The sequence below is a fragment of the Mirounga leonina genome, unplaced genomic scaffold (genome assembly GCF_011800145.1).
Source record: "Mirounga leonina isolate KUSES-001 unplaced genomic scaffold, KU_Mleo_1.0 Mir_493, whole genome shotgun sequence".
Classification (NCBI taxonomy): Eukaryota; Metazoa; Chordata; class Mammalia; order Carnivora; family Phocidae; genus Mirounga; species Mirounga leonina.
The window spans coordinates 2,843,405-2,862,450 of NW_023270780.1; the positions used below are offsets into that span (position 1 = coordinate 2,843,405).

At 40.2% G+C, this 19,046-nt stretch overlaps 1 protein-coding gene across 2 annotated transcripts in view; it reads right to left on the minus strand.

Annotated features, from left to right (window-relative positions):
* POGZ (pogo transposable element derived with ZNF domain) overlaps positions 1-19,046 on the minus strand; it is a 51,052-nt gene that overhangs the window by 19,211 nt on the left and 12,795 nt on the right. For both annotated transcript variants that reach the window (XM_034990028.1, XM_034990027.1), the window contains exons 2-4: positions 12,431-12,555; positions 11,322-11,480; positions 668-843 (exon numbers count right to left, since the gene is read on the minus strand). In XM_034990028.1, coding sequence (XP_034845919.1) covers positions 668-843; positions 11,322-11,480; positions 12,431-12,554 — 459 coding nt within the window. In that variant the 5' untranslated portion in view covers position 12,555. The remainder of the gene's footprint in view (positions 1-667; positions 844-11,321; positions 11,481-12,430; positions 12,556-19,046) is intronic.

Below are 19,046 nucleotides of genomic sequence, written 5' to 3' on the forward strand. Positions count from 1 at the left end.
CTCATTCACAAACTGGCCCCTAAACAGATAAAGGCATAGAAGAAGGGGAAAAAAAGACACTAAGAGTATTCACTGGAGTGATTCGACACAAAACAACTGTTAAGAAATTGTTCCCAAAGTCCACTTCAAAGGCCATAAACCTCTGGCAAATTTTTAAGAGAAGAATTTATAACTCAGGAAGCCACAGGCAGAGAAACACTTGCCTTTATGTTCCACATTCAGCATTAGGCTTTCAACTTCGAGTCACATTTTATGTCAAATAAGTCATCTATCTTCCTCCTTCTCTTCCAAAGTTCTCCCTGCACTTCACCAATTTCATACACAGATTTCAAGATCAACTAACTCACCCCATTTTAAGAAAAAACAGCCCAAGCAAAGGGCAGGAAGTGTTAAGGGCCAAGTGTGAAGGTTTCCTAATCTAAGCTTTCCCACTAATTTCTGCCCAGATCTTAATCAAAATACTTAATAGCCCTCTAAAGGATAGGAAGAGGAAATTACCCAGATGTGTTATGTTTGGCTTTCTATAAAAATCAGTATTAAATTAAAAAACCGCAAATGAGAAAGCCAGGTCAAAAGACAGGACTTAGAGTTCTAAGTCAGAGCCTCCAAAGGTTCACAGTCTTTCTCTCCTTCCCTATCCAGCCCCAGAATTCAGAGTCCTACTCACCTGTGTAGTGATGAATATTGGTTGTGAGGCCACAGGAGAACTAGTCACATGATTGGCATTCTGCATGACCTGGACAGGCCTCAACACTGGTTGAGTAACCATTGTGCCCAGACCTGGGGTTGGATTCTGGGTTAGGATGAGTGGCTGTCCACCTTGTTGGACCAAAGAATTGCCAGCTGAAGAGTAAAAGGAAGACAGAAAAAAAAAATGTAAGAAAAAACAAACCCACATTTTATAAGAAACATTATAGTCTCAGATAAGAAATGGTATCCCAGATATCAAAGTATCCAGGATTGTCACACTCACCTTAGGTTTAATGTCACCAAACTCACCAAAAATTTAAGCTTTACCCAAATCTGCCACTAACAGAAAAACTGTAGATAGGGAAGGTTCACTAACATCTCCCCCATATACATCTTAACCAGGGATGTCTTAATGTAGTAAAACTTCTACATGGCTATCATTTTAACTGACAGTATTAATATATAATTTAACATAATCTCTCCACACCAAATTAGCAAACAAAGTAACATATAATTTCTTTTTCCGTATTTTCACTAAGTAAAACTTATTTTGTCTGAATATAATTTGTTGTTAGCTAATTCACTTTTAATCTTTTTAAAAGCGGCATATTCATCAACAAACATTAATTCAGCAAGCACACAGAATCTTAAGAATGGCACCTCTTCCTAGTGAGTCAAAGCTCAGAAATCCAACAGATTCTCTAACAACCACTGTCTTTTACAGGTATGGGAACACAGAGATGGACAGGCTAACTTTTCTTGCTCTTTTTGACATGAGAACTGATAAAGACTTGGTCAAAAACTAACCAACATCCAGTAAAAATGGTATGACTTCAGAAGATAATGGTTCATTCATAAATAAATATTAATAAATGGACTATTATGGAACCTATTATTATTTTATATTTATTATAATATATAAGTATATCTAAAATATATATAAATATATTTTATATTATTTTATAATTATTAAACAATAATTATTGAACCACTTTAGGTTCTTCTCATTTGTGAGAAAAGTAATTTTATAAATGTTTTAAAGTCTATTTACATTTGGCAAAAAAGTCATTAATACTGTTTCATATTTATTTATTTTTAAGATTTTATTTACTTATTTTGACGAGAGACAGCGAGAGAGGGAACACAAGCAGGGGGAGTGGAAGAGGGAGCAGGGAGCCCAATGTGGGGCTCGATCCCAGGACCCTGGGGATCATGACCTGAGCTGAAGGCAGATGCTTAATGACTGAGCCACCCAGGCGCTCCCTAAGTTTCCTATTTATAGCGAATACTCCAAAACCAGACAGAAAATTTGAGCATCAATATACCTAAATCAGAGATTCAAGTAAGATATTGCCTCAACCTTTTACCTCAACTAACCAGAGTGAGATGGGTTCCTATGAGCTGTATGTCCTACTTTGACAGAGTCACTGCAGTTAGCTACAAAGCTAGACCACTGGAGTGGGTACACAGGTGGCTATTAATGGGCCAACAATGGCTTGTCCCAATTTTTTCCAGAAAATGAGTGCCTATCAGTGGACTAGACCTCATAGTTAGTTACTAGGCCAACTGACTAGTGATTATGAGGTTGACACAGATTAAAAAATTACAAGTTCTATCTCTGCTAATTATACTGGCAATTTACTATTTTAATTTAAATGTTTTATTATGGAGAAGTTCAAATACATATAAAAATAGCATACCATAATGAAACCCCATGTACCCATCGCTCAGCTACAACAATTATTAACTATGGCCAATTTTGTTTTTTTTTGTACTTCCCATCCACATTCTACGAATCTAATAACTCCAATGAATTCGAATAATTCTAATGAATTATTTTAAATGATTTCTACATTTTTTTTTTTTTAAGATTTCATCCATTTACTTGAGAGAGAGAGCAGAAGTAGCACAAGCAGGGGGAGCAGCAGAGGGAGAGGGGGAAGCAGACACCCCGCCAAGCAGGTAGCCCAACGTGGGGCTCGATTCCAGGACCCTGGGATCATGACCCAAGCCGAAGGCAGACACCCACCCAACTGAGCCACCCAGGTGCCCCTGATTTCTGCATTCTTACTAAATCTTTCCTTAGAGAAATTCTGACAATTCATGGGTTTTACGAAGTTCTACTTCCAGGGAATGAGAGGCAATCAGAATCCTTAGGCTTGGGTGCCTGGGTGGCTCAGTCAGTTAAGCGTCTGCCTAGAGCTCGGGTCATGATCCCGGGGTCCTGGGATCGAGTCCCACATCGGGCTCCCTGCTCAGTGGGGAGTCTGCTTCTCCCTCTGACCCTCCCCCCTCTCGTGCTCTCTCTCTGAAATGGATAAATAAAATCTTAAAAAAAAAAACAAAAAGAATCCTTAGGCTTAAAAAGCCTATAAAACAATTAACCAACTGGGGCGCCTGGGTGGCTCAGTTGTTAAGTGTCTGCCTTTGGCTCAGGTCATGATCCCAGGGTCCTGGGATCAAGCCCGCATCGGGCCTGCTCAGCAGCGAGTCTTGCTTCTCCCTCTCCCACTCCCCCCTGCTTGTGTTCCCTCTCTTGCTGTGTCTCTCTCTGTCAAATAAATAAATAAAATTAAAAAAAAAAAAAAAGAATTAACCAACTAATACCCTGCCTCAAAGTTTGCTCTCAAACTAGGTACCACAGCCATAAACTGATTAAATAAGGGGAAGAGATTCAGCAGCTTCTCTCACAATATGTTCTGTTTTACAAATCTGAAGGTCTTGATGTATTCCTTTATTCTTTTATGTTTACTTACATAGTCTTAAAACCCAGAGATAGGAGGACTAAATGGGAGTCAAAATGAGCTAAACACGAGTTGAAAAACATTATTTATAGAGTAAGAAACCTATAACATTAAATTCAGATCATTTAGGGGCGCCTGGGTGGCTCAGTCAGTTAGGCGGCTGCCTTCGGCTCAGGTCATGATCCCAGGGTCCTGGGATCGAGCCCCGTGTCGGGCTCCCTGCTCAGTGGAGAGTCTGCTTCTCCCTCTCCCTCTGCCTGCCTCTCTGCCTGCTTGTGCTCTCTCTCTCTCTGTCAAATAAATAAATAAAATCTTTAAAAAATAAAAAATAAATAAATAAAAAATAAATTCAGATCATTCACAGCTCAGAATTAAGCAGTGGTTTATTTTACTACATAATATTTTTTTCCAAAGCAAATGTATGACCAGTCAGAACTATATAAGTAATTTCTAAATGCTGAGTGATAGATTCTGAAGAACAACAAAAAGAATTGTAAAAACGTTCCAAAATTTTACTCCTGACACCTTCTTAAAAAAAAAAAAAAAGAGCTGGGGCGCCTGGGTGGCTCAGTTGGTTAAGCATCTGCCTTCAGCTCAGGTCATGATCCCAGGGTCCTGGGATCGAGCCCCAAATCAGGCTCCCTGCTCGGCAGAAGACTGCTTCTTCCTCTCCCTCTGCTGGCCACTCCCCCTGCTTGTTCTCTCTCTCTCTCTCTTTCCCTGCCAAATAAATAAAATCTTTAAAAAAAAAAAAAAAAGGGGGAGAGCTTTACTGAGATATCCTCCACATACCATAGACATTACTCATATAAAGTATACAATTCAGAGCTTTTTAGTATATTCACAAAGTTTGTGCAACTATCACTTCTATTTAATTCCAGAACATGTTCATCATCCCAAGAAGAGATCTTACACCCATTAGCAGTTATTCCCTGTTCTTTTCTCCCCCAGCCCTGGTAACCACAAATCTATTTTCTGTCACTAGAGAATTGCCTATTTTGGACATTTCATATAAATGGGAGTCATACATGGGGCGCCTGGGTGGCTCAGTCGTTAAGCGTCTGCCTTCGGCTCAGGTCATGGTCCCAGGGTCCTGGGATTGAGCCCCACATCGGGTTCCCTGCTCAGCAGAGAGCCTGCTTCTCCCTCTCCCACTCCCCGTTTGTGTTCCCTCTCTTGCTATGTCTCTGTCAAATAAACAAACAAACAAATAAATAAATAAATAAATAAATGGAGTCATACAATATGTTGCCTTTTGCATCTGACTTCTTTCATTTAGCACTACGTTTTCAAGGTTATTCATATTATAGACTTTCATTCCTTTTAATGGCCTAATAATATTACTTTATGCAGATAGATCACCTTTTGTTTATCCATTCAACAGCTTAAGTTATTTCTATTTGGGGGCTATAATAAATAATGCTGCTATGAACATCTGGGCAGGACGTTTTGTGGAACCTGTTTGCGTGTTTTGGGTATATAGCTAGGAGAACTGCTGAATCATATAACTATGTTTAACTTTTTGAGAAACTGCCGAACTATTTTCCAAAGTGGACACACCATTTTTACATTCTCACCAGCTATATGAGAGTCCCAATTTCTCCACATTCTCATCAACACTTGTTATTTGTCCATCTTTTTGACTACAGGATCCTAGGGGGTGTGAAGCGGTATCTCATTGTGGTTATGTTGTTTTTCCTTTAATGACTAATAATGTTGAACATCTTTTCATGTGCTTACTGGCCATTTATATATTCTCTTTGGAGAAATGTCTACTCAGATCTTTTGCCCATTTAAGAAATTGGATTGTCCTTTTGTTTTTTTAAATTTTTTAAAAAGATTTTATTTACTTATTTGACAGAGAGAGACACAGCGAGAGAGGGAACACAAGCAGGGGAAGTGGGAGAGGGAGAAGCAGGCTTCCCGCTGAGCAGGGAGCCCGATGTGGGGCTTGATCCCAGGACCCTAGGATCATGACTTGAGCCGAAGGCAGACGCTTAACGACTGAGCCACCCAGGCGCCCATTATTATTTTTTTAAAAGATTTATTTATTTAGGGGTTCCTGGGTGGCTCAGTTGGTTAAGCGTCTGCCTTTGGCTCAGGTCATGATCTCAGAGTCCTGGGATCAAGCCCGGTGTCAGGCTCCCTGCTCAGCGGGGAGTCTGCTTCTTCCTCTCCCTCTGCCCCTCCCCCTGCTTGTGCTCGTGCTGTCAAATAAATAAATAAAATCTTTTAAAAAAAAGTATTTATTTATCTGGGGGGGGGGGGTCTCCTGAAGCAGACTCCCTCCTGAACATGGAGCCTCATGTATGGCTTGATCCCAGGACTGAGATCATAACCTGAGCCAAAATCAAGAGTCAACCGCTTAACCCACTGAGCCACCCAGGTGCCCCAGATTACCTTTTTATTATTGAATTGTAGTGCTTCTTTATATATTCTAGATATCATGTCCATTATCAGATATATTATTTGCAAAATTTTTCTCCCATTCTATGGGTTATGGTGAATTTCTTGATTATGCCCTTCGAAGCATAAAAGGTTTTGATCTTTATAAACTCCAATTTATCTATTTTTTTCTATAGTTACATATGCTTTTGCTATCCTAAGAAACCACTACCTAGGAGCTCAGAGTCTGCTTGAGATGCTCCCTCTCTCTGCCCCTCCCCCACTCAAATAAATTAAAAAATACAAATAAATGAAAAAGAAACCACTACCTAAATCAAGGTCATAAAGACTTACACCTATGTTTCTTCTAAACATTTTCCAGTCTTAGCTCTTACATTTAGTAGGTCCTTGACCATTTAGTTAACGTTTATAAATGGTATGTAGAAGTGCCAATTCATCCTCTTCTGTGTGGAAAAAGTATCCATTTGTCCCAGTATCATTTGTTGCAAAACTATTCTATCCCTATCAAATAGGAAAGGATTACTTTTTTTTTTTTTTAAGATTTTATTCATTTGACACAGAGAGACACAGTGAGAGAGGGAACACAAGCAGGGGGTGTAGGAGAGGGAGAAGCAGGCCTCCCGCGGAGCACGGAGCCCGACGTGGGGCTCGATCCCAGGACCCCAGGATCATGACCTGAGCCGAAGGCAGACGCTTAACAACTGAGCCACCCAGGCGCCCCGGATTACATTTTTTTTAAACCAATTATCATTATCCATGGAACAGGTGTTTTGGAAAATAGAACAAAATTGTGTCCATATCCCCACCCTTTTCTTTCTCCTCCCCTATTCATTCTTTTTTTTTTTTTAAGATTTATTTGCGACAGAGAGGAAAAAAAATTTGAGTGTGTGTGACCAGGGAGAAGGGAAGAGGGAGAGAGAAAGAATCTTTTTTTTTTTTTTTTAAAGATTTTATTTTATTTATTTGAGAGAGCGAGAATGAGAGAGAGAGAGAGCACATGAGAGGGGGGAGAGTCAGAGGGAGAAGCAGACTTCCCACTGAGCAGGGAGCCCGACGTGGGACTCGATCCCGGGACTCCAGGATCATGACCTGAGCCGAAGGCAGTTGCTTAACCAACTGAGCCACCCAGGCACCCAGGAATCTTTTTATTTTTTAATTTTTTTTAAGATTTTACTTATTTGAGACAGAGCGAGAGTGAGAGCAAGAAAGAGAGAAAGAGCACAAGCCAGGGGGAGAGGCAGAGGGAAAGGGAGAAGCACACTCCCCGCTGAGCAGGGAGGTCAACACAGGGCCCGATCACAGGACCGCAAGATCATGACCTGAGCCGAAGGCAGAAGCTTAACCGAGTGAGCCACCCAGGTGCCCCCCATTCATTCCTGCAAAATAATATTCACCTTAATTATATTTTAACAGTTGGCTCTTATAAAATATTACATACCTTTAAAGTTATAAAGTGTAATGATAAAACAAACACTCTTGAATCCACCGCCCAGTGTAGGACTAGACCATTATAAAAACTAGCAATATGCTCCTCCTCTGTCTCAACCCATGGCCTCCCTCTCACAAATAAAAAAATGTTCCTTAAAAATCAAGAGTCAAGGAAATGCTTTCTATGTAGAGACAGCAAGGGAAACAAGAGAAACACGTAAATTATAAAAGCCAAACCAATACCCCCCAAAAACCAGTTTTTTACAATATAATTATTGGAGGAGGTGGCTATTTGTAACCAGGAGCCAGACAAGCTTTAAAACTGGTTTAAAAGGAGGGAGCAGGAAAAGACAACTTTTTCACTTTCTCAAGTACAAAATACACTAAGTGAAACAATACTGAATTGCTTAAAAGTTATTCTTTCTTGCTATGTTATTAATGTAATAAGTAGACAATACACCAGTACAACTAAGCTGAAGACTTATAGGAAAACTGGGCTGGAAGATGGAACTTTTTTTTTTAAAGATTTATTTATCTGCGAGAAAGAGAGACAGAGAAAGCATGACGGCAGGGGGAGGGGCAGAGAGTCTCCAGCAGACTCTGAGCTGAGTGTGGAGCTCAACATGGGGCTCAATCCCACAACCCCGAGATCACAACCTGAGCTGAAACCAAGAGTCGGACACTTAACTGACTGTGCCACCCATGCACCCCGAAGATGGAACATTTTTAATTCCCTCTATTCTGAAGTCCCATCCCTAAACCTAGATTAACATAAAGGGGTGCCTAGGTGGCTCAGTTGGTTAAGTGTCTCCCTTCGCCTCAGGTCATGATCCCGGGGTCCTGGGATCGAGTCTCACGTTGGGCTCCCTGCTTGGCAGGGAGCCTGCTTCTCCCTCTCCTCCCTGCTCGTGCTCTCTCTCACTATCACTGTCTCTCTCTCAAATAAATAATAAATAAAATCTAAAAAAAAAAAAAAGAATATAAGATAAAAAAAGTTATAGAGGACGCCTGGGTGGCTCAGTTAGTTAAGCGTCTGCCTTTGGCTCAGGTCATGATCCCAGGGTCCTGGGATCAAGTCCCACATTGGGCTCCATGCTCAGCGGGGAGCCTGCTTCTCCCTCTGCCTGCTGCTCCCCCTGCTTGTGCTCTGTCAAAAAAAAAAAAAGTTATAGAGTTGTCTGTATTATGCAAAAAGGAGGTACCTGGCTAGGCAAATTGTACCTATTAATGCATGCTTATCTATGCATGAAAATTTTTGGAAGAATACACATGACACATGTAACTCTGGTTACCTGTCTATACCCAATTTTTTTCCCCACTAGCATAGGTTAATATTTTAATTTGAATTTCAAATTACAGGTACTAAAAGTACCTGAAATAAAATCAAATTATATATATATAAATTTTAAAACTTTGTACACAGCCCTAGGTGGGCTCAGAAATCAAGGGTCCATCCAAGGAGTCAAGAAGACTAGGTCATGTCAGTGTGTCATGACATGCTCCTCAGAAGCCTTGGAACACCCTAGGATCAAAGAAAAATTTAGCCACATGGTTGCTAATAGCATTTTGATGGATTATTTAAAAAAAAAAATACACAGGGGCGCCTGGGTGGCTCAGCTGGTTAAACATCTGACTTCAGCTCAGGTCATGATCTCAGGGTCCTTGGATCAAGTCCCACATCAGGCTCCCTGCTCACCAGGGAATCTGCTTGTCCCTCTCCTTCTCCCTTTGCCCTTCCCCCCTGCTCGTGCTCTCTCTCTCAAATAAAAAAAAAAAAAGAAATACAGGAAAGCAGTATAACACAGTAGAAAGGATACAAACTTTGAAATCTAGACAATTCAAATCCAGTTTAGTCACTTACCAACTATTTGACCTTAAACACATTATTTAGACTCTCTGGTACTTGGTTTCCATGTCTGTAAAATGAGAGAATCCTATGGATAGTGGTTCCTCATCTTTCTATATACATAAGGGTCCCTATTTATAAGTTTAAAAAAATTCTAAGGATGTTTCATGTGATAAAAATCAGTAACAAAAGCTGAAAAAATGCCTACAGAAATGAGATTTAAGTTCAATAGTACCTAAAGTTGGCAACAGTATGGGGAAAGAGCTACTGGGGACACTTATTCAGAGCAATCTATTAGGATAATTTGACACTATCCAGTTTTAAATGCCTGACCCAAACAATCTCACTTTCTACTGAAGATATGCTTACACAGTGGGCACAGATATAATGCCTGAGAATGTTCACCAAGCATTGTTTGTAATTACAAAAAAATAGGGACTATAATAAATATCTAACAATAGAGGAGTAAATGGTTATAAACAAAAATAAGACCACTATATGCACTTCTATGGAAATATAAACTGATACAACATTTTCAGATGGCCAATCCAGCAAAAATATCCAATCCTAAAAACTGTGATGACCTTTGATCCAACAATTTGAAATTTATAAATACATTCTCAGGGGCACCTGGGTGGCTCAGTCGTTAAGCGTCTGCCTTCAGGCTCAGGTCGTGATCCCAGGGTCCTGGGATCGAGCCTGACATCAGGCTCCCTGCTTAGCGGGGAGCCTGCTTCTCCCTCTCCCACTCCCCCTGCTTATATTCCCTCTCTCGCTGTGTCTCTCTCTGTCCAATAAATAAATAAAATCTTTAAGAAAATAAAAAAATAAGTAAATACATTCTCAGAACTAAGGATGTGAGAAAAGATACAGAGATGTTCACAACAGCTCTTTAAAGTAGCAGTACGGGCCTTTACTACTATTGTTAATAACAGCTAACCAAATGACAGGAAATACAGTTGACCCTTGAACAACTCAGGTTTGAACTGCACAGGTCCACTTGTACATGGATTTTTTTTTTCAATAAATATAGTACAGTACAGTGTTATTTCTCTTTTTCATGATTTTTTGAATAACGTTTTCTTTTCTCTAGCTTACTTTATTGTAAGAATATAGTATACATACTACATCCAAAATATGTGTTAATCAACTGTTATCAACAGAAGGCTATCTATAGGTAAGTTTTTGGAGTTATACGCAGATTTTCAACTGTTCAGCCAGCTGGCACCGCTGAGCCCCATGTTGTTCAAGGGTCAACTGTACAGTTATTCATCAACAATGTTACAGACATACATTTGTTAAAATGAGAACATATGCATTACATATTAAGGGGAAAAGGAGGCAGAGTGGATAGAGTCTGTATGATCCATTTTTATAAAAAGTGAATCATTACATATAGCATTGAAAGTATGTATATGTACAAAATAAAAGTTACAAATAGTTATCTCCAGGTAGTGAGATTACAGTTAAAAATTTTTTCCCTTCCTTTTATTTTTTTCAGTTTACTTTTTCTACAATACACATTATTCTTATATTAATAAAGCTATTTTATTTTAAGAAAAATAATTAAAAGTCCTTTGCAGCAACACAATGATTCTACAAAGTGCTTATTCTACTTATGAATCTTAAGACATAACTTGCCAAAAACTCATCTTTAGAGTGTAAAAATAGTCATCAGAAATGACATAGAAACCAATACTATATAGCTTCTCTGGTCAATAATACACTAAAGACACGATTCTTTCACCATTTCCTTCAAGTAGACAACAACCCTATCCTATTTTTCATACCCAGGAACCAATAACCAAATGGATCTGCCAGAAAAAATCCAAAACAAAGCTGCCCTGGGAGAATTCTTAACAAACTAGTAGGGCTCTTCTACTTAAAAAAAAAAAAAAAATCAAACAAAACAAAACCCAGATCTCTTTAATTGTTAGGACTTTTGGGTTTACATTTTCTCTCCTAGAAATTATCAGCAGCAAGAATCAGGTGCCCTCGGACTTGAAACACCAGCATCAATTCAGCACTAACTCAGAAGGAACAGCACCACTCCTGAATCACTTCCACATCACTGAATCATTACTAAATTCACGCCAACTAGTTGAGCCACATCAGTACCTAAAACTAAATGGGTGCGTCTGTTCCTAAGACCTCTTTAATTCTCTCACCCTCTGGCCCAGGAATAATTTCCCGATAATCCCACTTACCATTGTTGTTGGCAATTAGTGTGACAAGAGTCTTCTTTGTACTGTCGCTGTTCTGTGCCCCGCTGCTACTAACGGTGGTGGATGTAGAGAGGTGCCCAGCAACAGAAGCATGGGCAGCGATGGGCACTGGAGCCGAGACTGGCTGCTGGCTCACAGAAACTGTGGGGAAGGGGAGGCACAGTCACTTGGAGACAGGGACAGATGACACTAAAGGATACTGTTCTAATCCCTTTTCATCTTGTTGTGGCTCTCTATAACCAAAAACTTTCCTTTCTTTGCAAATACAACTGTGCATCTGATTTCTCTTCCTACTTGTCCCTCACTCCACCAATTAGACACAATGCCTTCTTCATCTGACATTGCCTGGTTAAATTATTTTAGATCACAAGCTCACTGAACCAGTATTTTAAGGTTTTGCTTATATAGCACAAGCAAACCTCTAAGACTCAAAGGTTTATTACCACCACTATTGGTATTCATAACCGTGCAGACATAGGAAGACCTCCACAAGATCCTGAACTGTGTCCTGTTTCAGCCTAAACCAATGCCATCTTCAGGTCTCAAGGCAGGGAAGATAAAAATAGAGAGAGCAACGGATACAATTTAGGGGGCAAAAGAACTATCACCCACTTTCTGAATTCAGGGCAATCTAGAATTTGACCCTGCAGCATCACCTTTTTGAAAGAGCAGCTAACAAGCCTAAGTTTGTAAACTTTCCATGAAGGCAGACACAAAGCAAATTCTGCTCAGCTCACATAGGAAACAAAGGTCAAGTAAAACAAAGAAGGAAAAAATGACTATGGGATCCTGTTTTTGACTGGGTATATAAATAAACACTGACACACACCACTACTTTGCATTCTTGTTCATTCGTTATTGGTAAGAGGATTGCTAAATATTTGATAGTTAATTCAACTCTCAACGTTTCTAGCTTCATGTATGAAGAAACTGAGGCATTTTTACACACTACAGCATGGGAAAAAAAGCACCAGTGCCACAATGAGGCATCCCTGGATTCTTAAAAGTCCTCCTCTGCCTCACACTTTCTTAACAAAAATGCCACCCGATTGAATCAATTTAAATAATCTAAAATCAAGAGGTTTTGTTACCTGTAGGAGTTTTATCCACTGAATTATAATCTTCAACGACAGAATCCTCAATGACATCACTGATTTTCTGCCATGGCTCCAGCTCCTCCTCCTCACATTCCATAAAGAGGTCGGTGTCCGCCATGCTACAAGAAAAAAAGACAAAATAAGATACCTCAGAATGAAAGAAATAATGTTATACAAAATATGGAATCAGATTCTTTAATCTATCAGTAACCCAACCCCTTGTGCTCCCTCTACTATTTCCCCTAATGTCCCCCTCCCACATTTTGAAGGATCCAAAATTGTAACTTTTATTCTTGAAAAAAAATTATGAAAAAGCCCACAGCAAATTATTCAATAAATAGAGGAGTATAAAATTTAATTTGTAATATCTAGGACTGTGATTAGGGTGAGGCAAATCATGCAAGTGCAGGGTCTTCAATTAAAATGTATATTTTGGGGGCTCCTGGCTGGCCCAGTCAGTGGAACGTGTGACTCTTGATCTCAGGGTTTTGAGTTTGAGCCCCCTGTTGGGTGTAGAGATGACTTAAAAAGAAAATGCTTAGGGACATTTGGGTGGCTCAGTCGGTTAAGCATCTGCCTTTGGCTTAGGTCATAATCCCAGGAACCAGGAACCTGGGATCAAGTCCTACAATGTCCCACATTGGGCTCCTTGCTCAGTGGGGAACCTGCTTCTCCTTCTGCCTGCCACTCCCCCTGCTTGTGCTAACATGCTTGTGTGTGCGTGTGCTGACAAATAAATAAAATCTTAAAAAAAAAAAAAAAGAAAATCTTCACAATAAAGTAAATAAATAAATAAATAAAATTAAATAAAAAAGAACCTCACAGTCTAGTCCCAGTTTACAGACTTAGGCTTGTTAGCTGTTCTTTCAAAACGGTGATACTGCAGGGTCAATTCTAGATTGCTCTGAATTCAGAAAGTGGGTGATAGTTCTTTCCCCCCTAAATTGTTTCCTTGTACTTCACCATGATTTTGGAGTCAGCCTTTAATTTGAAAACACTTGCCTAACTTATACGCTTCTTATAAACATAAAGCCTACACCTTTACAGTGCAGACAGAGATACTGCCTGCTATTCTGCCTCCCCAATATTAGTTGACTAAAGGTCAATTTCTTTGTCTTGGAATTGTAGAAGCATTACTGCTCAATGTTCAAACAAAGCCTTTAATGCAAATGTTCTATCAGTGCCCTTAGTATTTCAGCATTTTTTTTTTTTTTTTTACCAAACCCCTAAACCAAAAACAAAACAACCAACCTAAAACTAAATAAATAGTCTAAGCTGGATCCAACTTGACGGATTTGTTTTGAAGATGCCCAACAGATGGCGTTGTTCCCTTGAAAATTTAAAATATCTAGGCAATCTCCCAGGTAAGTTAGCTGCAGCCAAGTGCCCACAGTTTCAATGGGTAAAGTGCCTACCTTGATTCTAACTGGTCTCTAATATTCTAATTATTTGTCTTCCCAGACCAAAATCACAAAGGGGAGAAAATATGTACAAGGAAAGAAAAATATATAGGGTATCAACTTAAATTTTCTTATACGTTTAAGTTATATATATATAAAAGACGAAGCTAGCCAGAAACTGAATTTAAAAAGAAGCCAAATCAGGGGCACCTGGGTGGCTCAGTCAGTTAAGTGGCTGCCTTTGGCTCAGGTCATGATCTCAGGGTCCTAGGATGGAGCCTCGCATCGGGCTCCTTACTCAGCGGGGAGCCTGCTTCTCCCTCTCCCTCTGCCTGTCTGCCGCGCCCCCTGCTTGTGCTCGCTCTCTCTGTCAAATAAATAAATAAAATCTAAAAAAAAAAATTAAAAAAAAAAGAAGCCAAATCCATATCATAGGCATTCCTTGAGCAAAGATTGCACAACACAAACTTCTGTATTATCCAGTCTAGTTTCACTGAAAAAGATAACATTCTAAACAACTTTTTTTACTATTATTTTTTAAAGATTTTATTTATTTGAGAGAGCAAAGCCAGTGAGAGAGAGCAAGCACAAGCACACGAGGCGGGGGGGGGGGGCGGCGGCGGTATGAAGCAGAGGGAGAGGGAGAAGCAGGCTCCCTGCTAAGAGACCCCCCCACAGGGCTCAATCCCAGGACCTTGGGATCATGGCCTGTGTCGAAGGCAGACACTTAACCAACTGAGCCACCCAGGTGGCCCAACAACTTTCTTTTTTTTAACTATTTAATTTTATACCAGTTCTTTGCTGTATAACTTTCTCAGGCCCATAGCCAACAAATAATTAATGCATAAATATCAAACACCCAGCAGAAGGAATATTAACTGTGGATGATAACCTCTACAGATGGTTCTCAAGCACCTTCCTTCAACCCAGACAAGGTGCAAGCAAACTCCCCATGCATATGCTGAGCAATTTGTAGAAAACTTTCCTTCAGAGTAAATAGAGCTATCTGAATGCAAATTGTGGTTTTCAATGTCATGCCTATGGATATTTTAACAGCATATCCAAAAGGCTGGTCTTTTGGGCACCTGGGTGGCTCAGATGGTTAAGCATCTGCCTTCGGCTCAGGTCCTGATCCCAGGGTCCTGGGATCAAGCCCCGTATCAGGCTCTTGGCTCAGCGGGAAGCCTGCTTCTCCCTCTCCCTCTCCCCCTGCTCATGCTCTCTCTCTCTCTCTGTACCTCTGTCTCAAATGAATAAAATCTTAAAAAAAAAAGGCTGGTCTTTTACCTCAGCTATTTATGATATTTTTAAAAACTTGAGTGCATGTTTTATTTTGTGAAGCAATGAAGTGTAGTAAGAATAATCAGAAGTTTCTTCCACTTCATCACAAGGTCAAGCTATACTAAGTCCTCCCATGAAAAAGATACTCTAAGAAACAGACTGGGAAAAGTAAATCTGAAAAGATGGCTAAGAAAGATGTTTGTCGCCTAACTACTTTTTATCAAGTGAGTGAGAAGAAGAACTCCCCAGGTATATGCTCTGCCAAGACAACCAATATAAATTAAAAGATTCAAAACAGGGGTGCCTGGGTGGCTCACTGGTTAAGCGACTGCCTTTAGCTCAGGTCATGATCCTAGGGTCCTGGGATCGAGTCCCACATCGGGCTCCCTGCTCTGCGGGAAGCCTGCTTCTCCCTCTCCCACTCCCCCTGCTTGTGTTCCCTCTCTCGCTGTGTCTCTCTCTGTCAAACAAACAAACAAATAAATAAATAAAAAGATTCAAAATAGGGGCGCCTGGGTGGCTTGGTCGGTTAAGCGTCTGCCTTTGGCTCAGGTCATGATCCCAGAGTCCTGGGATCAAGTCCCGCATCCCGGGTTCCCTGCTCAGTGGAAAGCCTGCTTCTCCCTCTCCCCCTGCTTGTGTTCCCTCTCTCTCTGTGTCTCTGTCAAATAAATAAATATATAATCTAACAAAAGATTCAAAACAGGCAGACAATTCAACTCAGAAAATAGTTTCCAAGTTCTTTACAGCAAACAAGACAGAATTAACCAATAAGGCTTATCAACCCAGAAAAAAAAAAAAACAAAAACAAATCTGCTGAGCATATTTCACACACTTATATCCAACATCTCTGAAAGACACTGAAACCAAGTTTTTTCAAACACTCCTCAGTTATGACCTAGACTCTTATCTCTGAGCATGATCATTCTTTTTAGCATCTATATAGTTCAGGGTCAAAAAACAACTTTGTTGAAAAGATGGGCCATACCAGGGACGCCTGGGTGGCTCAGTCATTAAGCGTCTGCCTTCGGCTCAGGTCCTGATCCTAGGGTCCTGAGATCGAGTCCCACATCGGACTCCTTGTTCAGTGAGGAGCCTGCTTCTCCCTCTCCCTCTGCTGCTCCCCCTGCTTGTGCTCTCTCTCTGACAAATAAAAATCTTTAAAAAAGAAAGAAGAAAAGATGGGCCATACCACAATAGAGATAACCATCTAAATTAAATACTTCACAAACTTGAAAAATGAAAAATGCAAATTTAGTACCCTTCCTGCAGTTTTCCAGTTATCAAAATGAAATCTTCATTAATATGATGAAATGCTGTATTTAATATCTCTACTGAGATGCTCACGAAAGAAACACCATCATTCTGTGTCTTTCAAAAGTGATCCATGGCATATAGTCAACTTTCAACTATTTTTTTTTTTTTTTGAAGATTTATTTGACAGAGAGAGAGCTAGCAAGAGCAGGAACAAAAGGAGGGGGAGTGGGAGAGGGAGAAGGAGGCTTCCTGCCAAGGAGGGAGCCCGATGTGGGGCTCGATCCCAAGACTCTGGGACCATGACCCGAGCTGAAGGCAGACACCTAACAACTGAGCCACCCAGGCACCCCAACTTTCAACTATTTTTGATCGAAGTAGGCAGGAATTACTCAATATGCAGTACTACAATGTACGGATCTTCCCCAACTATCATTCTAGTAATGTTTAGCCTCTTTGCACACCAAACCTTTAACTTAATTTCTCACAAGGAAAAAAAACCCTGGATTTTTTCCCCCTCTCTTCTCTATTGTTTTGCTAGAGGTGTATTCAAGCTTAGTACTTCTCACATTAACAAAGAAGTTGAAATTCAATTCTTACTCAATTTAGGGACATTTTCATTGAGTAACTAACTGCCAGGTAAAGAAGTGAATTTCGGAAAATAAAGGCTAGCACATAGGGCCTCATCAAGAGGAAAACTTGGGGTGGGCAACAAATTGGAGAATCATACTACAACCAAGTTAAGTGGGAAACTTTCATCATATTACAATTATGAATCTCTGAATCAAGACCGTTGTGATTTTTTTTTTTAAAGATTTTATTTATTTTTTGACAGAGACAGCGAGAGAGGGAACACAAGCAGGGCGAGTGGGAGAGGAAGAAGCAGGCTTCCCGCTAACAGGGCGCCGGACGTGGGGCTCGATCCCAGGAGCCTGGGATCATGACCTGAGCCGAAGGCAGACGCTTAATGACTGAGCCACCCAGGCGCCCCAGACTGTTGTGATTCTTTTCGGCTATTTTAAAAATGAGATATAGGGGCACCTGGGTGGCTCAGTTGGTTAAACGGCTGCCTTCAGCTCAGGTCATGATCCGGGGGTCCTGGGATAGAGTCCCACATCAGGCTCGTTGCTCAGCGGGGAGTCTGCCTCTCCCCCTGCACATGCCCACTCTCTCTCTCTTGCTCGCTGTCTCAAATAAAATCTTTATTTAAAAAAATGATAAAAACTCTAATTAAATACAAAAGTAGAGATGTAGCCAATCATCCAGATTCAAAAATTATCAACCCAAAATTGTCCTTGTTTTATCTATGCCTCCTTTGCTTCATATTACTTTGAAGCTAATCCCTATTATACGTATTTTGGTATGTAGCTCTAAAAGATAAAGACTTAAAAGATCATATAACAAAACGAAAAAGTACCATTAAATGCCTAAAAATTGATAGTCCCTTAATATGAACATTCAATTCAAATTCTCTCAAATACCATAATTTTTAAAGTTTGTTTGAATTAAGATCCAAATAAAGTACAAATATATCATGATTATTTGATAAGTTTCTTATATCTTTTAATTTATAGGTCTTCCTTTATCTTTTTTTTCCTTCCTTGCAATTTACTTGTTGAAGAACCAGCTCACCTCTTACAATTTCTACAATCTGGATATTGTTGATCCCATACCCATAGCACTTACATGCCTCTGTCCCCTGGATATCCTGAAATTGACAGTTGGATCTAGTGGCATGATTAAATACAAGTTGAGGGCACCTGGGTGGCTCAGTTGGTTAAGCGACTGCCTTCGGCTCAGGTCATAATCCCGGAGGCCCAGGATCGAGTCCCGCATCGGGCTGCCTGCTTAGCAGGGAGTCTGCTTCTCCCTCTGACCCTCCCCCTTCTCATGCTCTCTCTCAAATAAAATCTTTTAAAAAATAAATAAATAAATAAATACAGGTTGAATGTTTTTCCCCCAAGATTACTCATAAGGATGAGGTTTTCTCCCATCAGGAGGCATGCTCAATGCTGGATCTAATCACTCTAAATCATTCTTTCTTCATTTATTAACTGGAACAAAAAGCAGGGGTGCCTGGGTGGCTCAGTCAGTTAAGTGTCTGACTCTCGATTTCAGCTCAGGTCATGATCACAGGATTGTGAGATCCAGTCCCACGTTGGCTCTGCACTCAGCAGGGAGTCTACTTGAGATTCTCTATCAATCTGCCTCTGTCACCCTCCATCCCCGTACTCTCTAAAAATAAAATAAATAAATCTTAAAACCAAACCTAAAACAAAACAAAAAAACCAAAACGCAGGGGTACCTGGCTGGCTCAGTCAGTGCAGCATGCCCCACGATGGACAGAGATTACTTTTAAAAAAATTAAACAAAAAGGCAAAACATATTAGTTGGTTAGCCAGTGGTGGGTATTCCTTCTATCTTGATTTCTTCTATCTTGCCTGCTTCTTTTTACCAGTTTTCAAGGTAATTCAATAGCATTTCACCAAAGTGACCAATAAGCTTGTTGTTAAACTATCATTATGATATCATATTTTATTTTAAGAAAGGGAGTGGGAGGGGCAGAGAGAGAGGGGGAGAGAGAATTTTAAGCAGGTTTCAATCTCACAACCCCGAGATCATGACCTGAGCCAAAATCAAGAGTCCAACACTTAACCAACTGAGCCACCCAGGCG